This window comes from Pseudophryne corroboree, chromosome 6, assembly GCF_028390025.1.
Source record: "Pseudophryne corroboree isolate aPseCor3 chromosome 6, aPseCor3.hap2, whole genome shotgun sequence".
In the NCBI taxonomy this organism is placed as follows: Eukaryota; Metazoa; Chordata; class Amphibia; order Anura; family Myobatrachidae; genus Pseudophryne; species Pseudophryne corroboree.
In genome coordinates, this window is record NC_086449.1 from 98,975,609 (window position 1) to 98,991,915 (window position 16,307).

Consider the following 16,307-nt stretch of genomic DNA (forward strand, 5'->3'; position numbering starts at 1 on the left):
CCTGTGGTGCATTTTAGTTTTGCAGTTTGCTGACAGTGACCACCAGTATATATAGCAGTACGGTACGGAAGACCACTGCTCTACCTACCTCTGTGTCGTCAAGTATACTATCCATCTAGATTCTATACCTGTGGTGCATTTTAGTTTTGCAGTTTGCTGACAGTGACCACCAGTATATATAGCAGTACGGTACGGAAGGCCACTGCTCTACCTACCTCTGTGTCGTCAAGTATACTATCCATCCATACCTGTGGTGCATTTCAGTTGTGCGCAGTATATATAGTAGTAGGCCATTGCTATTGATACTGGCATATAATTCCACACATTAAAAAATGGAGAACAAAAATGTGGAGGTTAAAATAGGGAAAGATCAAGATCCACTTCCACCTCGTGCTGAAGCTGCTGCCACTAGTCATGGCCGAGACGATGAAATGCCATCAACGTCGTCTGCCAAGGCCGATGCCCAATGTCATAGTAGAGAGCATGTAAAATCCAAAAAACAAAAGTTCAGTTAAATGACCCAAAAATCAAAATTAAAAGCGTCTGATGAGAAGCGTAAACTTGCCAATATGCCATTTACGACACGGAGTGGCAAGAAACGGCTGAGGCCTTGGCCTATGTTCATGGCTAGTAGTTCAGATTCACATGAGGATGGAAGCACTCATCCTCTCGCTAGAAAACTGCAGTGCCACTCCTAGATGGGCCAGGTGTTTGTGTCGGCCACTTGGGTCGCTTAGCTTAGTCACACAGCTACCTCATTGCACCTCTTTTTTTCTTTGCATCATGTGCTGTTTGGGGACAATTTTTTTGAAGTGCCATCCTGTCTGACACTGCAGTGCCACTCCTAGATGGGCCAGGTGTTTGTGTCGGCCATTTGTGTCGCTTAGCTTAGTCACACAGCGACCTTGGTGCGTCTCTTTTTTTCTTTGCATCATGTGCTGTTTGGGGACTATTTATTTGAAGTGCCATCCTGTCTGACACTGCAGTGCCACTCCTAGATGGGCCAGGTGTTTGTGTCGGCCACTTGTGTCGCTTAGGTTAGTCACACAGCGACCTCGGTGCGTCTCTTTTTTTCTTTGCATCATGTGCTGTTTGGGGACTATTTTTTTTAAGTGCCATCCTGTCTGACACTGCAGTGCCACTCCTAGATGGGCCAGGTGTTTGTGTCGGCCACTTGTGTCGTTTAGCTTAGTCACACAGCGACCTTGGTGCGTCTCTTTTTTCTTTGCATCATGTGCTGTTTGGGGACTATTTTTTTGAAGTGCCAACCTGTCTGACACTGCAGTGCCACTCCTAGATGGGCCAGGTGTTTGTGTCGGCCACTTGTGTCGCTTAGCTTAGTCACACAGCGACCTTGGTGCGCCTCTTTTTTTCTTTGCATCATGTGCTGTTTGGGGACTATTTTTTTGAAGTGCCATCCTGCCTGACACTGCAGTGCCACTCCTAGATGGGCCAGGTGTTTGTGTCGGCCACTTGTGTCGCTTAGCTTAGCCATCCAGCGACCTCTGTGCACATTTTAGGACTAAAAATAATATTGTGAGGTGTGAGGTGTTCAGAATAGACTGAAAATGAGTGTAAATTATGGTTATTGAGGTTAATAATACTATGGGATCAAAATGACCCCCAAATTCTATGATTTATGCTGTTTTTGAGGGTTTTTTGTAAAAAAAACACCCGAATCCAAAACACAGCCGAATCCGACAAAAAAATTTCAGGGAAGTTTTGGCAAAACGCGTCCGAATCCAAAACACGGCCGCGGAACTGAATCCAAAACCAAAACACAAAACCCGAAAAATTTCCGGTGCACATCTCTAGTTCAGGTGTACCGAGAAGGCCTGGTCTCCACAATTGCAGCAATCGTGTATGAGGACACATCTGTATGAACTGGCTTTGAGTGTATGCAAATCACTGTGCATCAAAGTTAACATTATAATGTCAATGTTGGCTGACTTATACCAATTATGCTACATTTTGACCAGGAGCGGTTTTCGGTGTGGGCAAGCAGGGCGGCCTCCCAGGGTGTGCGGTCACAGTCACCCTGCAGGTACCTGTCACCTGCACCCTACAAACCAGATGCAGCAGGCGCCGTGTGCCTCGTGGGAGCCCACTGCAGCTGACAACATTGAGGGAGACAGTCAGATGCTAGAGGTCCCACTTGACCTCTAGCATCTGAAAGAAGCAGGGATGCAGATGATAGAGGTCAAGTGGGACCTCTAGCACCTGACTGTCTCCCTCAATGGTGTCGGCTGTCATGGGTTCCCACACAGCCCACGGCACCTGCTGCAGCTGGTTTGTGGGGTGCGTGTGGACGGGTGGCAGAAGATGCTCAACACCGTGACAACAGGTAGGAATCCCCTGGCAACAAGAGCATGAAACCCCTGACAATGAGCATGAGATCCCTGGCAATAAGCATGAAACCCCTGACAATGAGCAGGAAACCAGTGGCATCAAGCATGGAACTCAGAGCATGAAACCCCTGACAACAAGCATGAAACCCATGGTAAAGAGCATGAGACTCCTGGCAACAAGCAGGAAAGCTCTAGCAATTAGCATGGAATCCAGTGCAGGAAACTCTTGGCAATGAGCATGAGTCCCCTAGCTATGAGCATTAGACCCCTGGCAATGAGCATGGAACCCAGAGCATGAAACCCTTGGCAATGAGCATGACGCCCCTGGCAATGAGCATTCGACCACTGGTAATGAGCATGTAATTTAAAAGTAATTAGAAGCCTTACTGTAAGGCATAATTTGTAAGGGACATTATTGTGTGAGGGGTATAAAATGGTATCAGGGGCATAACTGTATGTGGCCTAATGTGTAATGGGCATTACAGTGTATGGCATAATGTGTGACATTATGTGTAGTGGGCATTACAGTGTGTGGCATAAGTTGTAATAGGCGTTACAGTTTGTGGCATAACATGCAATGGTTATTACGGTGTGTGGCATAAGTTGTAATAGGCATTACGGTGTGCAACATAATGTGGAATGGGCATTATGATGTGGGGCATAATGTGTAATGGGCATTACGGTGTGCGACATAATGTGGAATGGGCATTACGGTGTGCGGCATAATGTGGAATGGGCATTATGGTGTTTGGCATAATGTGAAATGGGCATTATGATGTGTGGCATAATGTGTAATGGGCATTACAGTGTGTGGAATAATGTGGAATGAGCATTACGATGTGTAGTATAATGTGTAATGGGCATTACTATAAGGAGGAAAAATGACAAATAATATAAAGGGCATGAATCAGGTTTTTTTTTTATTTCCCTGTGTTTTTGTTTTTCCTGTGTTGTATAAGGAGCTCTACCTGGCGTAATGTGTATAAGGGGTATGACTGTGTGGTGTAATGTGACTGACAGACACTACTGTGCGGTGTAATGTGAATTGGTACTAATATGTGGCCATGCCCCTTTCCCATGAAGCCACACCTCTATTTTTGATGCACACCTTTGGCACACACTAACCCTGTATGGAAGGCTTCACAGTTGGAGCAGAACAGTGGGTTTGGTTTAAGTATGAATCCATTTTAACCAAATGAGCGCTCATCCTCCTCACAAATAAAAATTTCCCAGGTGATTGCCTGACATTTTTCCTGAACCTTTCAGCAGAGCTGTACAATAGGTGAAATTGCAGCTGCAGGCTAACTGTCTACTGTACATCTACATACAGTAGCACAAACAGACAAGTGTGGCATGCACATGAAAGAGCACTGTAGGTAAACATGAGGGATACTAGAAATGGCTCATTAACATTGACGTCATTACGCAGGCGCTGACATTGTTGAAAACACACGGACTGGTCCAGGGGTGCTTTCACAGAGAAGGAGGCCCATGTGCAGCCTACTCCATCTGCTCCACCCTCCCCCTTATCTGCCATCAGCGCTGTAAAGTCTAAGCTCTAGAGGGCTCAAACTCTAGTGCGCATGCGCAGATCTCTGGGAAGATGATGCAGCGGCCATTTTCTTAGCAATTTCTCTACTGTGTATGTGCAAAACTCTGTGAAAATGTGATTGTTACAGCTCTGGAATCCGAAAGGGTAAGTATTCAAGAAATGGGTGCAGAGTGTGTGATGTGGACCCCAGTGCCGTAACTAGGCATTTTAGCGCTGTGTGCAAGGAACGGCATTGGCGCCCCCCATGCAAGATAGGGGGCGTGGCTTTGTGGGGGAAGGGGCGTGGCCACAAAATAATACCAATTCATACTACGGTGCACAATTGTCTCCATTATCCAAATTACGCTGCACAGTAGCGCCACTACACCAGGTAGAGCCCCTTTTACACATTACGGCAGACAGCGTCCCCCTTTTTACACATAACGGCAAGCAGCGTCCCCCTTTTTACACATTACGGCAGGCAGCGTCCCCCTTTTTACACATTATGGCAGACAGCGTCCCCTTGTTACACATTACGGCAGACAGCGTGCCCTTGTTACACATTACAGACAGATTCCCCTTTTTACACATTACGGCAGACAGCGTGCCCTTGTTACACATTACGGCAGAAAGCGTGCCCTTGTTACACATTACGGCAGACAGCGTGCCCTTGTTACACATTACGGCAGACAGCGTGCCCTTGTTACACAATACGGCAGACAGCGTGCCCTTGTTACACATTACAGACAGATTCCCCTTTTTACACATTACGGCAGACAGCGTCCCCTTTTTACACATTACGGCAGACAGCGTCCCCTTTTTACACATTACGGCAGACAGCGTCCCCTTTTTACACATTACGGCAGACAGCGTCCCCGTTTTACGCATTACGGCAGACAGCGTGCCCTTGTTACACATTACAGACAGATTCCCCTTTTTACACATTACGGCAGACAGCGTCCCCTTTTTACACATTACGGCAGACAGCGTCCCCTTTTTACACATTACGGCAGACAGCGTGCCCTTGTTACACATTACGGCAGACATCGTAGAGCGCAGAGTAGGGAGCAATGTTGGTGGGTGAGTGAGGGTAACAGAGAGGGTGTAGGGATCAGTGAGGGTGAGAGTAGGGAGTAGTGAGGGGAGCAGAGAGTGGGTGTAATGAACAGTGAGGGACATCAGTGTGGACTGTGAAGGCGCTGAGCAAAGTATGTGTTCCCAACTTCCAGCTGTAACCACCCCACCCCACTCTGTGACTCACCCCATGCTGCCTCCGCTCCTGTGCTGGACTTTTCCTCTGGCAGGCCATGTGAGCGACACTGCTGAGTGCAAGGTCGCACAGCAGTTCTCTCAGGTGGAAGTCAGGAAGGGGGGGATGCAGTGCCGCAGCGTTTGTAGCCACTCCCAACGCCGAGATGTGCTGCTGCAGTGAGCTGCTGGCTGCTCCTCTTCTCCGTTCTCCCGCTGCTGCTCCCAGAATGCCATGCGCATCCCCGGCTTGAAACGCTGGGAGCGCAGCGTGGCACTGCTGTTTCCAAATTTGTCTGACAGCGACGGGGGATGACGGCGCCTACAGGGTAAATACTAATACCCTGCTTGCCCGCTTCCTGTGTGTGCTAGCGGGTGCGCCCCCAGTGCACATGAGCTGTGTGCAACGCACCGCCAGCACACACCTAGTTACGGCACTGGTCGGGGGTGCTACGGATATAGAAAGGGAGGGGGGGGTTAGAGCTGTGAAGAGAGAGAGCAGGAGAAGGGAATCTGGGTGGGGGACAGGGGGGCGGGGATTCCGCGGATGGAGGAGGGGGTTGGAGCTGTGAGGAGAGAGAGCCAGCAGAAGAGAGGAATCTGGGTGGGGGACAGGGGGTCGGGGGTGTTATGGATGGAGGAGGGGGGGAGAGGGCGTTTAGACATGTGAAGAGAGAGAGCAGGAGAGGGGAATCTGGGTGGGAGACAGAGGGTCGGGTGCTACGGATGGAGAAGGGGGGGTTAGGGGCTGTGAAGATATTGATTTGGGGGGTGCATACGATAACACACACATATACATATATATATATATAGTACATGCATACACACACACACACACACATATCAATATACCATACACACATACATATATAACACTCACACACCTCCTCACTCACCAAGCAGGGGATCAGCTGCGTCCAGGTCAGGACAGGACACCATTCGATTAGGCTCCGCCCCCAAAATGCCGCGATTTTCGGGTCTTCCGAAATTTGGGCTGATGGGACCACAGAGACTCTGCTTCCTGTCACTGATTGTGGTGCTGGCAACTCTGGAGTCGATGCTGGGGGGACTGGTGACTGGAGGAGCTCCACAAATTCCTCCAAACTGCAGGCCTCTGGAAGCTGCCGGCATACTGTATAGCATGGTGACTGACGTGCTACTGGGGGCGGGGCCACATATAGCATTCGGTCCCTCCATCCTGCTGGCTTCTCCTCCTATAATTCCGGTAAGGGAGAAGGGGGGGCAGTGAGGGGAGCCACATGCAGTGGGGGGAGCCACATGCAGTGGGAATCCGGGGGTTGCTCGGCACTCTGACAAAACACGGGAGCCTCCCGCCGGTAGGCAAGTCTGCTTGGTGGGTGGTGTGACACTCCGGAGTCCGGCAGCATTTCCCCCCCCGCAGCCCGCCCCCTTTCCTTTACAGTCTGCGCTGCCGCTGATAGAAGCTCTGCCCACGCTGTTACACAGCAGACACAGGCCAGCCAGAGTGCTCACCTGATCCGTAGCTGCTGCCGGCTGCCTCTCCCCCCCAGCTAACCCCACAGACCTCCCGGGCGTCCGCACCCGCAGCGGAACACACGTCTGCCCAGCGGGGGACTCGCCAGTGCTGCCACCTTAATACACAACAGGGCAGCCAATCGGGGGTCAGCGCACATTGCGCCTCCTTCACAAGTGCGCTGTGTGCAATGCCCACTCTGCACACACGTGGTTACGGCCCTGGTGGACCCCACTGGACTCTGGGGTCTGTGTGCAGTGTACCACACACACTGCACCCATTATAAATACGCCAGTGGACTGGTCAGTATAGGCCTTATCTGGAGATGAACATACAGTATGCCAGTTTTCAGAGTGTTCTGGTGTTTTTGCACTGCGCATGCTGCAGATATGAGCTGCTGCTTTCCGTCTCTGCCTCAGGCCCAATGGGCATAACTAGAATCGACCAAACATATCTACACATATATAGTTATTCTGTATGGCTGGATACATTTATCATTCTTACCGATCTGTTTTGCTCAAATGAATAAACACATGATAAACAGCTGTCTGTATTGTAAATGGGGTTTGCAGTGTAAAAAGCACAATTTAAAATGGTGTATATATGCACTTTTATCGAATAGAAATGACATTGGAAGATGATTACCAATTTTCTATACGTTATCACTGATCTCTGTGATTAACCCTCTATTGCCTAGAGAGCAGTGAATATCTGAACTGCACTTCTAACCAGCCCTGTTTTATCCTTCACTCCTCCCATTTCTTTTCTCTGCTTTTCAAAAGGATCAGTCAGATGATGGATGCTGCAAGTTCTTATGATGAACTGGTAAAGATTTCTGCTTTTGGGAAAGAATATTAAATACCTGGCAAGAAACGAAGATCAGAACTTACATTCCAGAACTAAAAAAACAGCATATCTGGGGAGAAAGGTAAGAACCATACCCTCACCAGTCTTTCATAGTTCTTTTGTCACTATTACTGATGCTTCTGACTGCCATCATATGTACATAGTTCATACTCACTAATTAAAATTTGTAAATGAGTACTTTTTTGTGTGTTACACACAAACTTCCTCTAACTCTTAAATTGTGTTGATTTCAAAATACAAAGTACATTCCTTTCTTTCTGTTTTATAGATTGAGTAAAATGTGTAAGGTGTATGTTTTATCTTCTTAAATCTTCAATTTAACAAACGTTCACAAAGAAATTATGTTCTCGTGTGTTAAAGTTGTTGCCATTTGAATGCTACATGCTTTGGGTGATATAGTGCCATTCACACTGTCTTGCTGTAGTAGATGGTTGTTATTGTTGAAGTGTGAGATCAGACTATACCCTAGGGCTAATGTGTTTTAATCAGTGAAGAGACAACAACGCAAAATAATACTGAAATAGATTCTTTGTGAAAATACTGAATAGGTAGTTAAATAATAAAACAGGACTATTTGGCAAAATAGATGGATTCTGTGATGTTTGTACAGATAAGAGCAACCTAACATGTTATCTAAAATTATTGTAACAACACTGACAACTATAAAATATATAAATAAAAATAAGATAAAACTACTTTATTGTGTTATATTTCAGATCTATATTTTATGCAAAATGTAAAAAAAAATACATCAATGGATTCATATTCTGACAATTCTAAAATATATTTAGAAATACTAATAATAATTTACAGCAACTAAAAACTACCACAGATTAAATAACCAGCTCCGATACCAATCGTAATCATCTGAATGATGAGAATTGTAGCTAATGTGTAGCAAAGCAAAAAATAAAAATAAATGTGACTATACACAAAATGCATACATTATTGTACAGATTCATTAATTTAAAGATGGATTCATGTTTGTACATTCTTACATTTACATATTTAATATGTAATTTTACTTCATCCAAATCAGTAAATGTAAAATATCTTATACATTTATGAATACATATAACGTAACAATATCAACCTACATCCAATGCATGTTATCATCATCATCATTTAAAAAAAATAAATTAAATTTCCAGATTCCGTTTTAGCGATTGCTTTGTTGTTCACTGGTATGTAAAAAGATAATATAGCTAGCACATATTATTTGGATTTATCAAACATTAAGAAAATATTAAAATATAGAAAAATATGCTTGTATAATGCTGTATAATGATGATGATAATGATTAATATTATCATAATTTTAAAAGTCAAACATTGTAAAAGATGTTCAGTGCCTTCAGAAAATACAGAGAAATAAAAAAAAGATCTTTCTTTAAATTATCATCCTTCAGAAATTAATTTTGTAATGATAAACTTTTTTTTATATAAAATAAACAATTTGATATGTTAAAATTAGAAACATTAATGGTGTAAATATACAGTGTTACTATTCTGTAACAGCCTATATATGTATTTAACAATGTATATTACATTTGGAAAAAGGGTTCTAATAGCATTACTTTAATTTTTAGTATCATCCATAATGGACATTTCATGTAGCCTACAAGATTTGTATTTGAAAATCCTAGCATAATAAGAAACACTAGCAAGATTTCACTAGTTCGTACTTTGGGATACAGGTGACATATTAAGTGATTTCTTTTAAAACTACAATATACGAATACATTATTTTTAGTGCAGCTATTTCCATTTTATTTTGCACATTACTAATGGCTGGAAAAAAAGAATTGAAATAATTTTTATGCAATTAAAAAAAGAAATAATTGATACTGAATGAGGCTTCAGTGGAGCATGATTTTTTTAAAGTAATGCAGTATTCTTTATTAATGGGTTCTAATTCATACTGATTTATACATTATTTACTCCATACTAATTGTATGCATATCTTCTTTTGTATTTATGTATGTACACATTTTTTGATTGGAGCTCCTAGATGTGTAAACACATTAAATTCTATCTATCTATCTATCTATCTATCTATCTATCTATCTATCTATCTATCTATCTATCTGTCAATTATCATATACCTATGTCTTCCCTGATTGACAACACAGAGGGATATATATGATGACCTACCGATAAAGTACTATGTTAGTGCTCATACAGACTGCAATATAGGCGTTTCAGGGCGTACAAGAAAATGTATGCAGAGTTTATATTAGGTTTTATAAGCAATAATGAAAAGCCTGTCTATAATATTAATGCCAAACATTATACAGGTATTACCAAAACACCTGATCTGAAACATTCAAATGGAGTATATCCCGTTTATCTTCTTGCCCACATACTGCACTATTTTTCAGGTGTTGAATGTTATCACCGCATGAATACTTTATCATGAAGACAGAAAATACACCCTCGTCATGCCAAGGACATTCACCTTATCTGGGGCTTGGTGAGTAAATTCCTCACAATTTAATACTTCATCTGTAAAATATAAATTATATTAATACTGTCATTTATTTATGATATCAGTGGTAGACTCACAGCTTATGGTCAATCTATCCTTGGTTAATTTGTCTGTTTTTATTATATATATATCAATATATATATATCAATATATATATATATATATATATACTGTATATATATATATATATATATATATATATACTGTGTATATATATATATATATATACTCTGTATGTATATATATATATATATATATATACTGTATATATATATATATATATATATATATACAAGCTCCATTGGATCGGCACTCACCCCATCCACAGTTGTCGTGCTCCGGTGCTCTCTGGAAAACATGTTTATACTATATCCAAGCAAGCATTGGCACTCAGAAACTTGTAACGGTAAATAAAAACCTGGTGGTTTAGTTCATAACAAAGCAAAAACAGGCCAACGTTTCGAGGCACAACCACCCCTTTGTCAAGGTGAAGCAAAAGACTATATTTATATATAGAATAGATAGATAGATATTTATATATAGAGCTATGTTACATATGCAGTCATGCTAGAAGTGTTTCTTCTGTAAACACTTTTACATTTCATTGATCGCTCAATTTGAGATCATCCTCTCCTCTCTTATATACTGTTTATCATGTTTAGTGTCACACTACTGATCATTAAAATATGGGTATACAACTTTCTGCTCAGTAAAACTTCACACAATTCCATATTTGTACAACATTTTGGGTTAACGTTCTCTAGCACTAGAAGAGTGCAAGATATTGATCAAGCTGACAAATATGCCCTGTACGAAGTTGTTTTGTTCTCTAGACATATAATTTTACAGATATCTTCACTTTATTTGCTGAGGTATTTGGGAAATATAAACATAATGTCCAAGTATCTTACCTGACTGACTAGTGTTTGCAGTCAGGGATTGTAAATAGACTACAACACAATATAGAAATATTCACTTATTGGCATGATTGATTGCAGAATACACAGTTTATAATAATTTTGAGAAACAATCAATTGCACTTAACGAGACACTTTGCAAAACTAGAACTGGAGTGAATTTTATGGAGGGCTGATATTTGCCTTATCTGACAACACCAAATGTGGTGTTTACCATAAAAGCCACAGATCCTATGTCAGAGGCTCTTGGATATCTTTTGGCACAAGAACTCAGAATAAGTATAGTAGAAAAGCTTCAAGACTCATGTTTCAGTTTTCAGTTTATTATGTATGCTCTATTAATTAATATACTGTGTCAATTAATATACTATTAATAGGCTAATTTAAAATAAAACCAACTGTGAACAAATGTGGTTTTCATACAATCAGATTATAAATGATTGCAATGTTTATGAGCTGGATTTAATTTTGCAAACAGACATTTATAGAGTTCCACCCACGGACACGGTTATCTGTTGTTGGGTACTAACACATGTAATGAACCCCTTAGCTGACTAGGTGAAAACATGTCCCACATTAACCATGTTAAGCTTGGTCCACCTAAATTCATGCAAGGGTTATCATTACATGATCTGCCCACACTCCCCATGAGTTTGACAATCAATTTAGACTGAATTGGCAACAAATTCATGAGTGCCTGTACCCAAAATATACAACAATCGTCATGAAGGCTTGATTAGGATCACTTAACAATCGTAGCTTAGCTGTGAGCACTGACCATGATGGGACAGTGTTTGTGGTCTTCATTTGACTTTCTGATTTTATACACCATGTATGGACAATCTGCGTATGTATAGACAGATTGGATAAGGATTTGTCAACAGGTGCTTGGGCAGGGTTTACCCTTCAATGTAATAACTAGTTACAAATATTACAAATATTTTTATATTAAAACTTCATCAACTCATGTGATGACTTTTTTTAAATTAATAAACACTGTTTTTACAAAAATATCACCTACATATAATTTTTGCAAATCATCATCATCATCATCATCATCATCGTCATCATATCAAGACTATGTACAATATTTTCGATTTCATGCTTAATCAGAAACACAATAGAAAATAAAGAATTTAGGGGTCTGTTTACTAAGCCCTGGAGAGAGATAAAGTACCAGCCAACCAGCTCCTAACTGTCATTTTTCAAACCCAGCCTGTGACATGGCAGTTAGGAGCTGATTGGCTGGTACTTTATCTCCAGCCACTTTATCTCCATCCAAGGCTTAGTAAATAGACCCCACACTCAGTTAATCCCTATTGCTTGGCAAATAAAACGCTGTATGAATGCAACAAAAACATGTTTGTGTCAGTGCCTACCCAAACTATTGCAAATCTGTGTGTACTGTATCTAGCAAAATTAAGGTATGAGGTATTTGTTCATATTTTGATGGGAATATTTAAGCATGGAATCCACCGTATGGATCGCTCCCCTTATTGGTTACTATTATGAAATCAAAATGCCTGTATTAAATGCAGGCAGTGCAAGCGGCAATCCACTGCACAGCAGATGCTTCAAGGAGTTAACAGTCCCGGGGTTACAAAGTTGAAACTCACTCCAGTTGTGTTTGCACTGAAGATTGACTTTATGAAGGTCAAGTTTAGCCTTGTGTACATAGGATGGATAGTCTCTCTGCCTCCACATTTCAAATGCTTAATCGCTAACTTTGAAGGAGTGCCAGAGATGAACTAGCAGATAAAATCAGATACAAACCTACATGCTCTTATTTCCTGTGGTAAACAGATGTGTTTGGGTTTTACATTGAGAACCAGAGAATAATATAAGGAGAGTGAGTCCTGGGGAATACTTCTTGTGCAATGTATTAACAGATACAGTCTGTCAAGGATGGCATGCAAGTCTACTGTCCCTAACTTCAAGGGACAGTACCAGATTTTAAATATGTCTAGAATGTTCTGATTGTTCAGTATTTTATCATATTCTGTAACATAAAGACAACTATAACTACATACTGTATCTTCTGTTCTTCTCTTTTCAAGTTATGTATTATTGACTAGGGGAATTTAAAATGCGAACTAAGGGCATTATTCAGGTTTGTTAGCAAACCCAAACAGTTAGCAATTGGGCAAAAGAATGTTGTGCTGCAGGTGGGGCAGATGTAACATGTGCAGAGAGAGTTAGATTTCCATGGGGTGTGTTCAAACTGAAATTTAAATTGCAGTGTGAAAATAAAGCAGCCAGTATTTACCCTGCACAGAAACAATATAACCCACCCAAATCTAAATCTCTCTGCAAATGTAACATCTGCCCCACCTGCAATGCAATATGGTTTTTGCCCAATTGCTAACTTTTTTGGTTTGCTAACAACTCTGAATTACCCCCGAAGCTAAGTATTCCTGCTATGATGTGGATGTGGATCCCCAGAAAATAGATAAATTAATGAATACAAGTCTTGATAAGCCCACAGCCAGCAAGGAAGATGAGACAGTAGAACAGACATATATGTCTGTTGCTTTATTTTTTTAAACAATGGTTTTATTTTTTATTTTTATTTGTTCCATTGAAATGAATGTCTGACAGTAGTACAAGTAAATATTGCACATTCATTGGCTATTAATCTCCATGTAATTTCAGATCCCAAAATGAATGAAATGTGTGCCGGTTGCAGCAACGCCATCTCTGACAGGTTCCTGCTAAGAGTAAATGAGAGCTCATGGCATGAGTGCTGTGTCAAGTGTACGGTGTGCTTGCAAATCCTCTCTGGGACCTGTTATTATCGGAACCGGCAACTGTACTGCAAAGAGGACTATGAAAAGTAAGTGGACAAGTGCATTGGGTGTAAACATCACCAGCACTTATTTTCGTGTACGTGAAGTTCAGCAAGACAGTCTACTCAATGTTATAAAAAAAACCGCCATATTAATAAATAAGTGGTGCCCCATAGTATAATGCTGAGTACACACTAGGCAATATACATATCTGTCATTCAAGTGAACGGCAAATATATTGCGAGGAGCGTTGGGTGTATGCAAACAATATGTCTGTGAACGAAGTCTTCAGATACATCAGCACACCTGGGTGTGTGTATGGCCGGTCTGCCAACCACCCGCACACTGGCTGCAGGGGCTGACGTCACAGCTGGGTGGCCCACCTGGATCACAGGAACTGACATATTAAGCAGCCACTCGGTAAGTGTGTATGCTTACCTAGAATGGCCGCTCTGTCTCCAGCATCAAGTCGTGATGGTATGTACCTAGCCTAATGGACACTAAATCATTACTGACCCAGTACAAGAAAGACTAATGAAACCAATATTGAGATTGACTTCTGTTAATCATCGTCCTGTGAAGGTTTTCTCTTATATACAGCCTAAACACAGCTGCAGGGCAACCATTGGGGGAGACTGCGGGGACTGGAGTCCCGGGCCCTTACAGAGAGGCGACCCCACTCCTGGCTCCTACCGCCAATACCTGAAGAGCTACACCAGGCTGCGCAACAACAGCAAGCTCATAAGACTTCTTAAAACAAACCTTCCCTGTGCATTTCCTCTCCATGAATAATTCCTGCAGTTCCTCAACGCTCCACCTGTATGTAACGTCACAATGTGTGACATCACATAGGGGTGGAGAGGTGCAGCAGTCCCGGGCCCCGCAATTTGTAATGGCAGCCCTGTTGGCTACATATTAAATATATCATTTGGGCGTCCCACGCAATTTCAGACACATAGAGCAATAATAAGTGTTATGCGACTTAGTCATTTGCATTTATGCAATTGCACCACCCCCAGTGCTGCGGGTGCCATCACTAGAAACAACCCTCACTCTTACCCCATGCTGTATGCAGAAGGTAAAATTGAAAATGGAGTGCACCTCACAGTTGCTACCCAGTTATCAGTGGCATATTTATAATGGGTGCAGTGCACACATACCCTGCACCCATTTTTTTCAAATACTCACCCTCCAGAGTCCTGCGTCTGCAGCAGCAGCGCTGTAGGAATCACCATGAAAATGGCGCAGTAAGAAAATCTGCGCATGTGCACTAGACTCTGGGACAGCACTAGGGTCCCCTAGTGACCCTAGTGCTCAGAGTTACAGGGCTGCTGGCAAGAGAGGACGGGGCCCATACGGATCCTGCACACGGCCACTGTGTCGGACTGGAGCATGTAGGGCCCACCGGGGGAATACAGTGGTAGGGGCCCATGTTTAGGGGTGTGGTCAGTCTGCAGAGGGGGTGTGGCCTGCCACCTCATTAGTTTGACTAACCATTAGAGAGTGCAACGTCTGGGCCCCTTCATAAATATATACAGTAAATTCAGCTGCTGCATGCATGGTAATGTACCAGATTAATATCAGATTAATAACAGCAATGCACTGTAGAAAATACACCATAGTTCAGTATAAGGTAACATATGTATATTGTATAATTCAAGTGCACAGTCTGGAACCTGATCCTTAGAGCAGAAAGTGGGGCCCCAGGCAGTAGGGCCCACCAGTGGTTTCCCCTGTACCCCTGCGGGCCAGTCCACCCCTGCACGGGCATCCTCCTCTCTTGATATGCCCCTGCAAGTAATGCCCACTCAGCGATCGTTGAGACGCAACTGCCATGCATAGGACTAAGGATCAGACCCTTTATGAGTAACTGAAGACATCCAGGATTACTGAAAAACATCAAGAAGAGTAGTTCCCTAAAGGTCTACAAATAGATGAAATCAGTATCTTCCAGGGACAGTGGTATTTCCCTTCATTTGAATGTTCTCAAACTAATCGTTACCTCTAGGGGAAATTTCAAACATATGAACATGATGGGGATCAATAAAGGTGGGCACATGTGCGCTTAGATTGTACGCAGAGAAAGTACACAGACATAAAAAGTATATTTACCTGAATATATACAGTCAGACACATTTCAAGATGTATCCAGCTAAACAGTAATATGTTCTATAGATGAACGTCAAGCATGCTTGTGTATGTACTTACATCCCACAATAATGTAGACAAAGCAGGGCCGGACTGGCTATCTTGCACTTCTGGCAAATGCCAGAAGGGTCGATGGCTTGTTGGGCCAGTTAGGCCACACAGAGAGCCGGGATGGCCGCGCAAAGCATGACCTGTGCTTGTTGCCTAGAAATATGGGGGCGTGCTTTAAGTCCACCCCCCCCCGACTCGCAGCATGCCCCAGTGAGCAGTGTCCATTTTGGGGGGCACATGCAGAGGCGTCACCGGGTGTGGTGACACCCAGCGTGCACCCTTCATATGCCAGTGTGCCCGCGGCGTGCTCGTGGCAAAAGGGGCATGGCTGCAAAGAAAGGGGGCGTGGCCTCACGGATCGTCACTCTGGGGGCGTGCTCAGCATCTCCGGAGATGCTGGGCTGTACTGGGCTGCCCCCGAAGACTGTC

At 42.8% G+C, this 16,307-nt stretch overlaps 1 protein-coding gene across 4 annotated transcripts in view; it reads left to right on the forward strand.

The window, feature by feature from the left end:
- The first annotated feature begins 6,147 nt into the window (after nucleotides 1–6,147).
- The window catches only part of LOC134936470 (LIM homeobox transcription factor 1-alpha-like), a 169,423-nt gene continuing 159,263 nt past the window's right edge, over nucleotides 6,148–16,307 (forward strand). The window contains exons 1-4 of one of the 4 annotated variants that reach the window (XM_063931512.1): nucleotides 6,148–6,352; nucleotides 7,405–7,550; nucleotides 9,870–9,961; nucleotides 13,546–13,726. In XM_063931512.1, the coding sequence (XP_063787582.1) occupies nucleotides 9,877–9,961; nucleotides 13,546–13,726 (266 nt within the window). In that variant the 5' untranslated portion in view covers nucleotides 6,148–6,352; nucleotides 7,405–7,550; nucleotides 9,870–9,876. Of the gene's footprint in view, nucleotides 6,353–6,378; nucleotides 6,465–6,537; nucleotides 6,925–7,404; nucleotides 7,551–9,869; nucleotides 9,962–13,545; nucleotides 13,727–16,307 lie in introns of those variants that run through there. The other 3 variants (XM_063931513.1, XM_063931514.1, XM_063931511.1) reach the window with 3 other exon arrangements.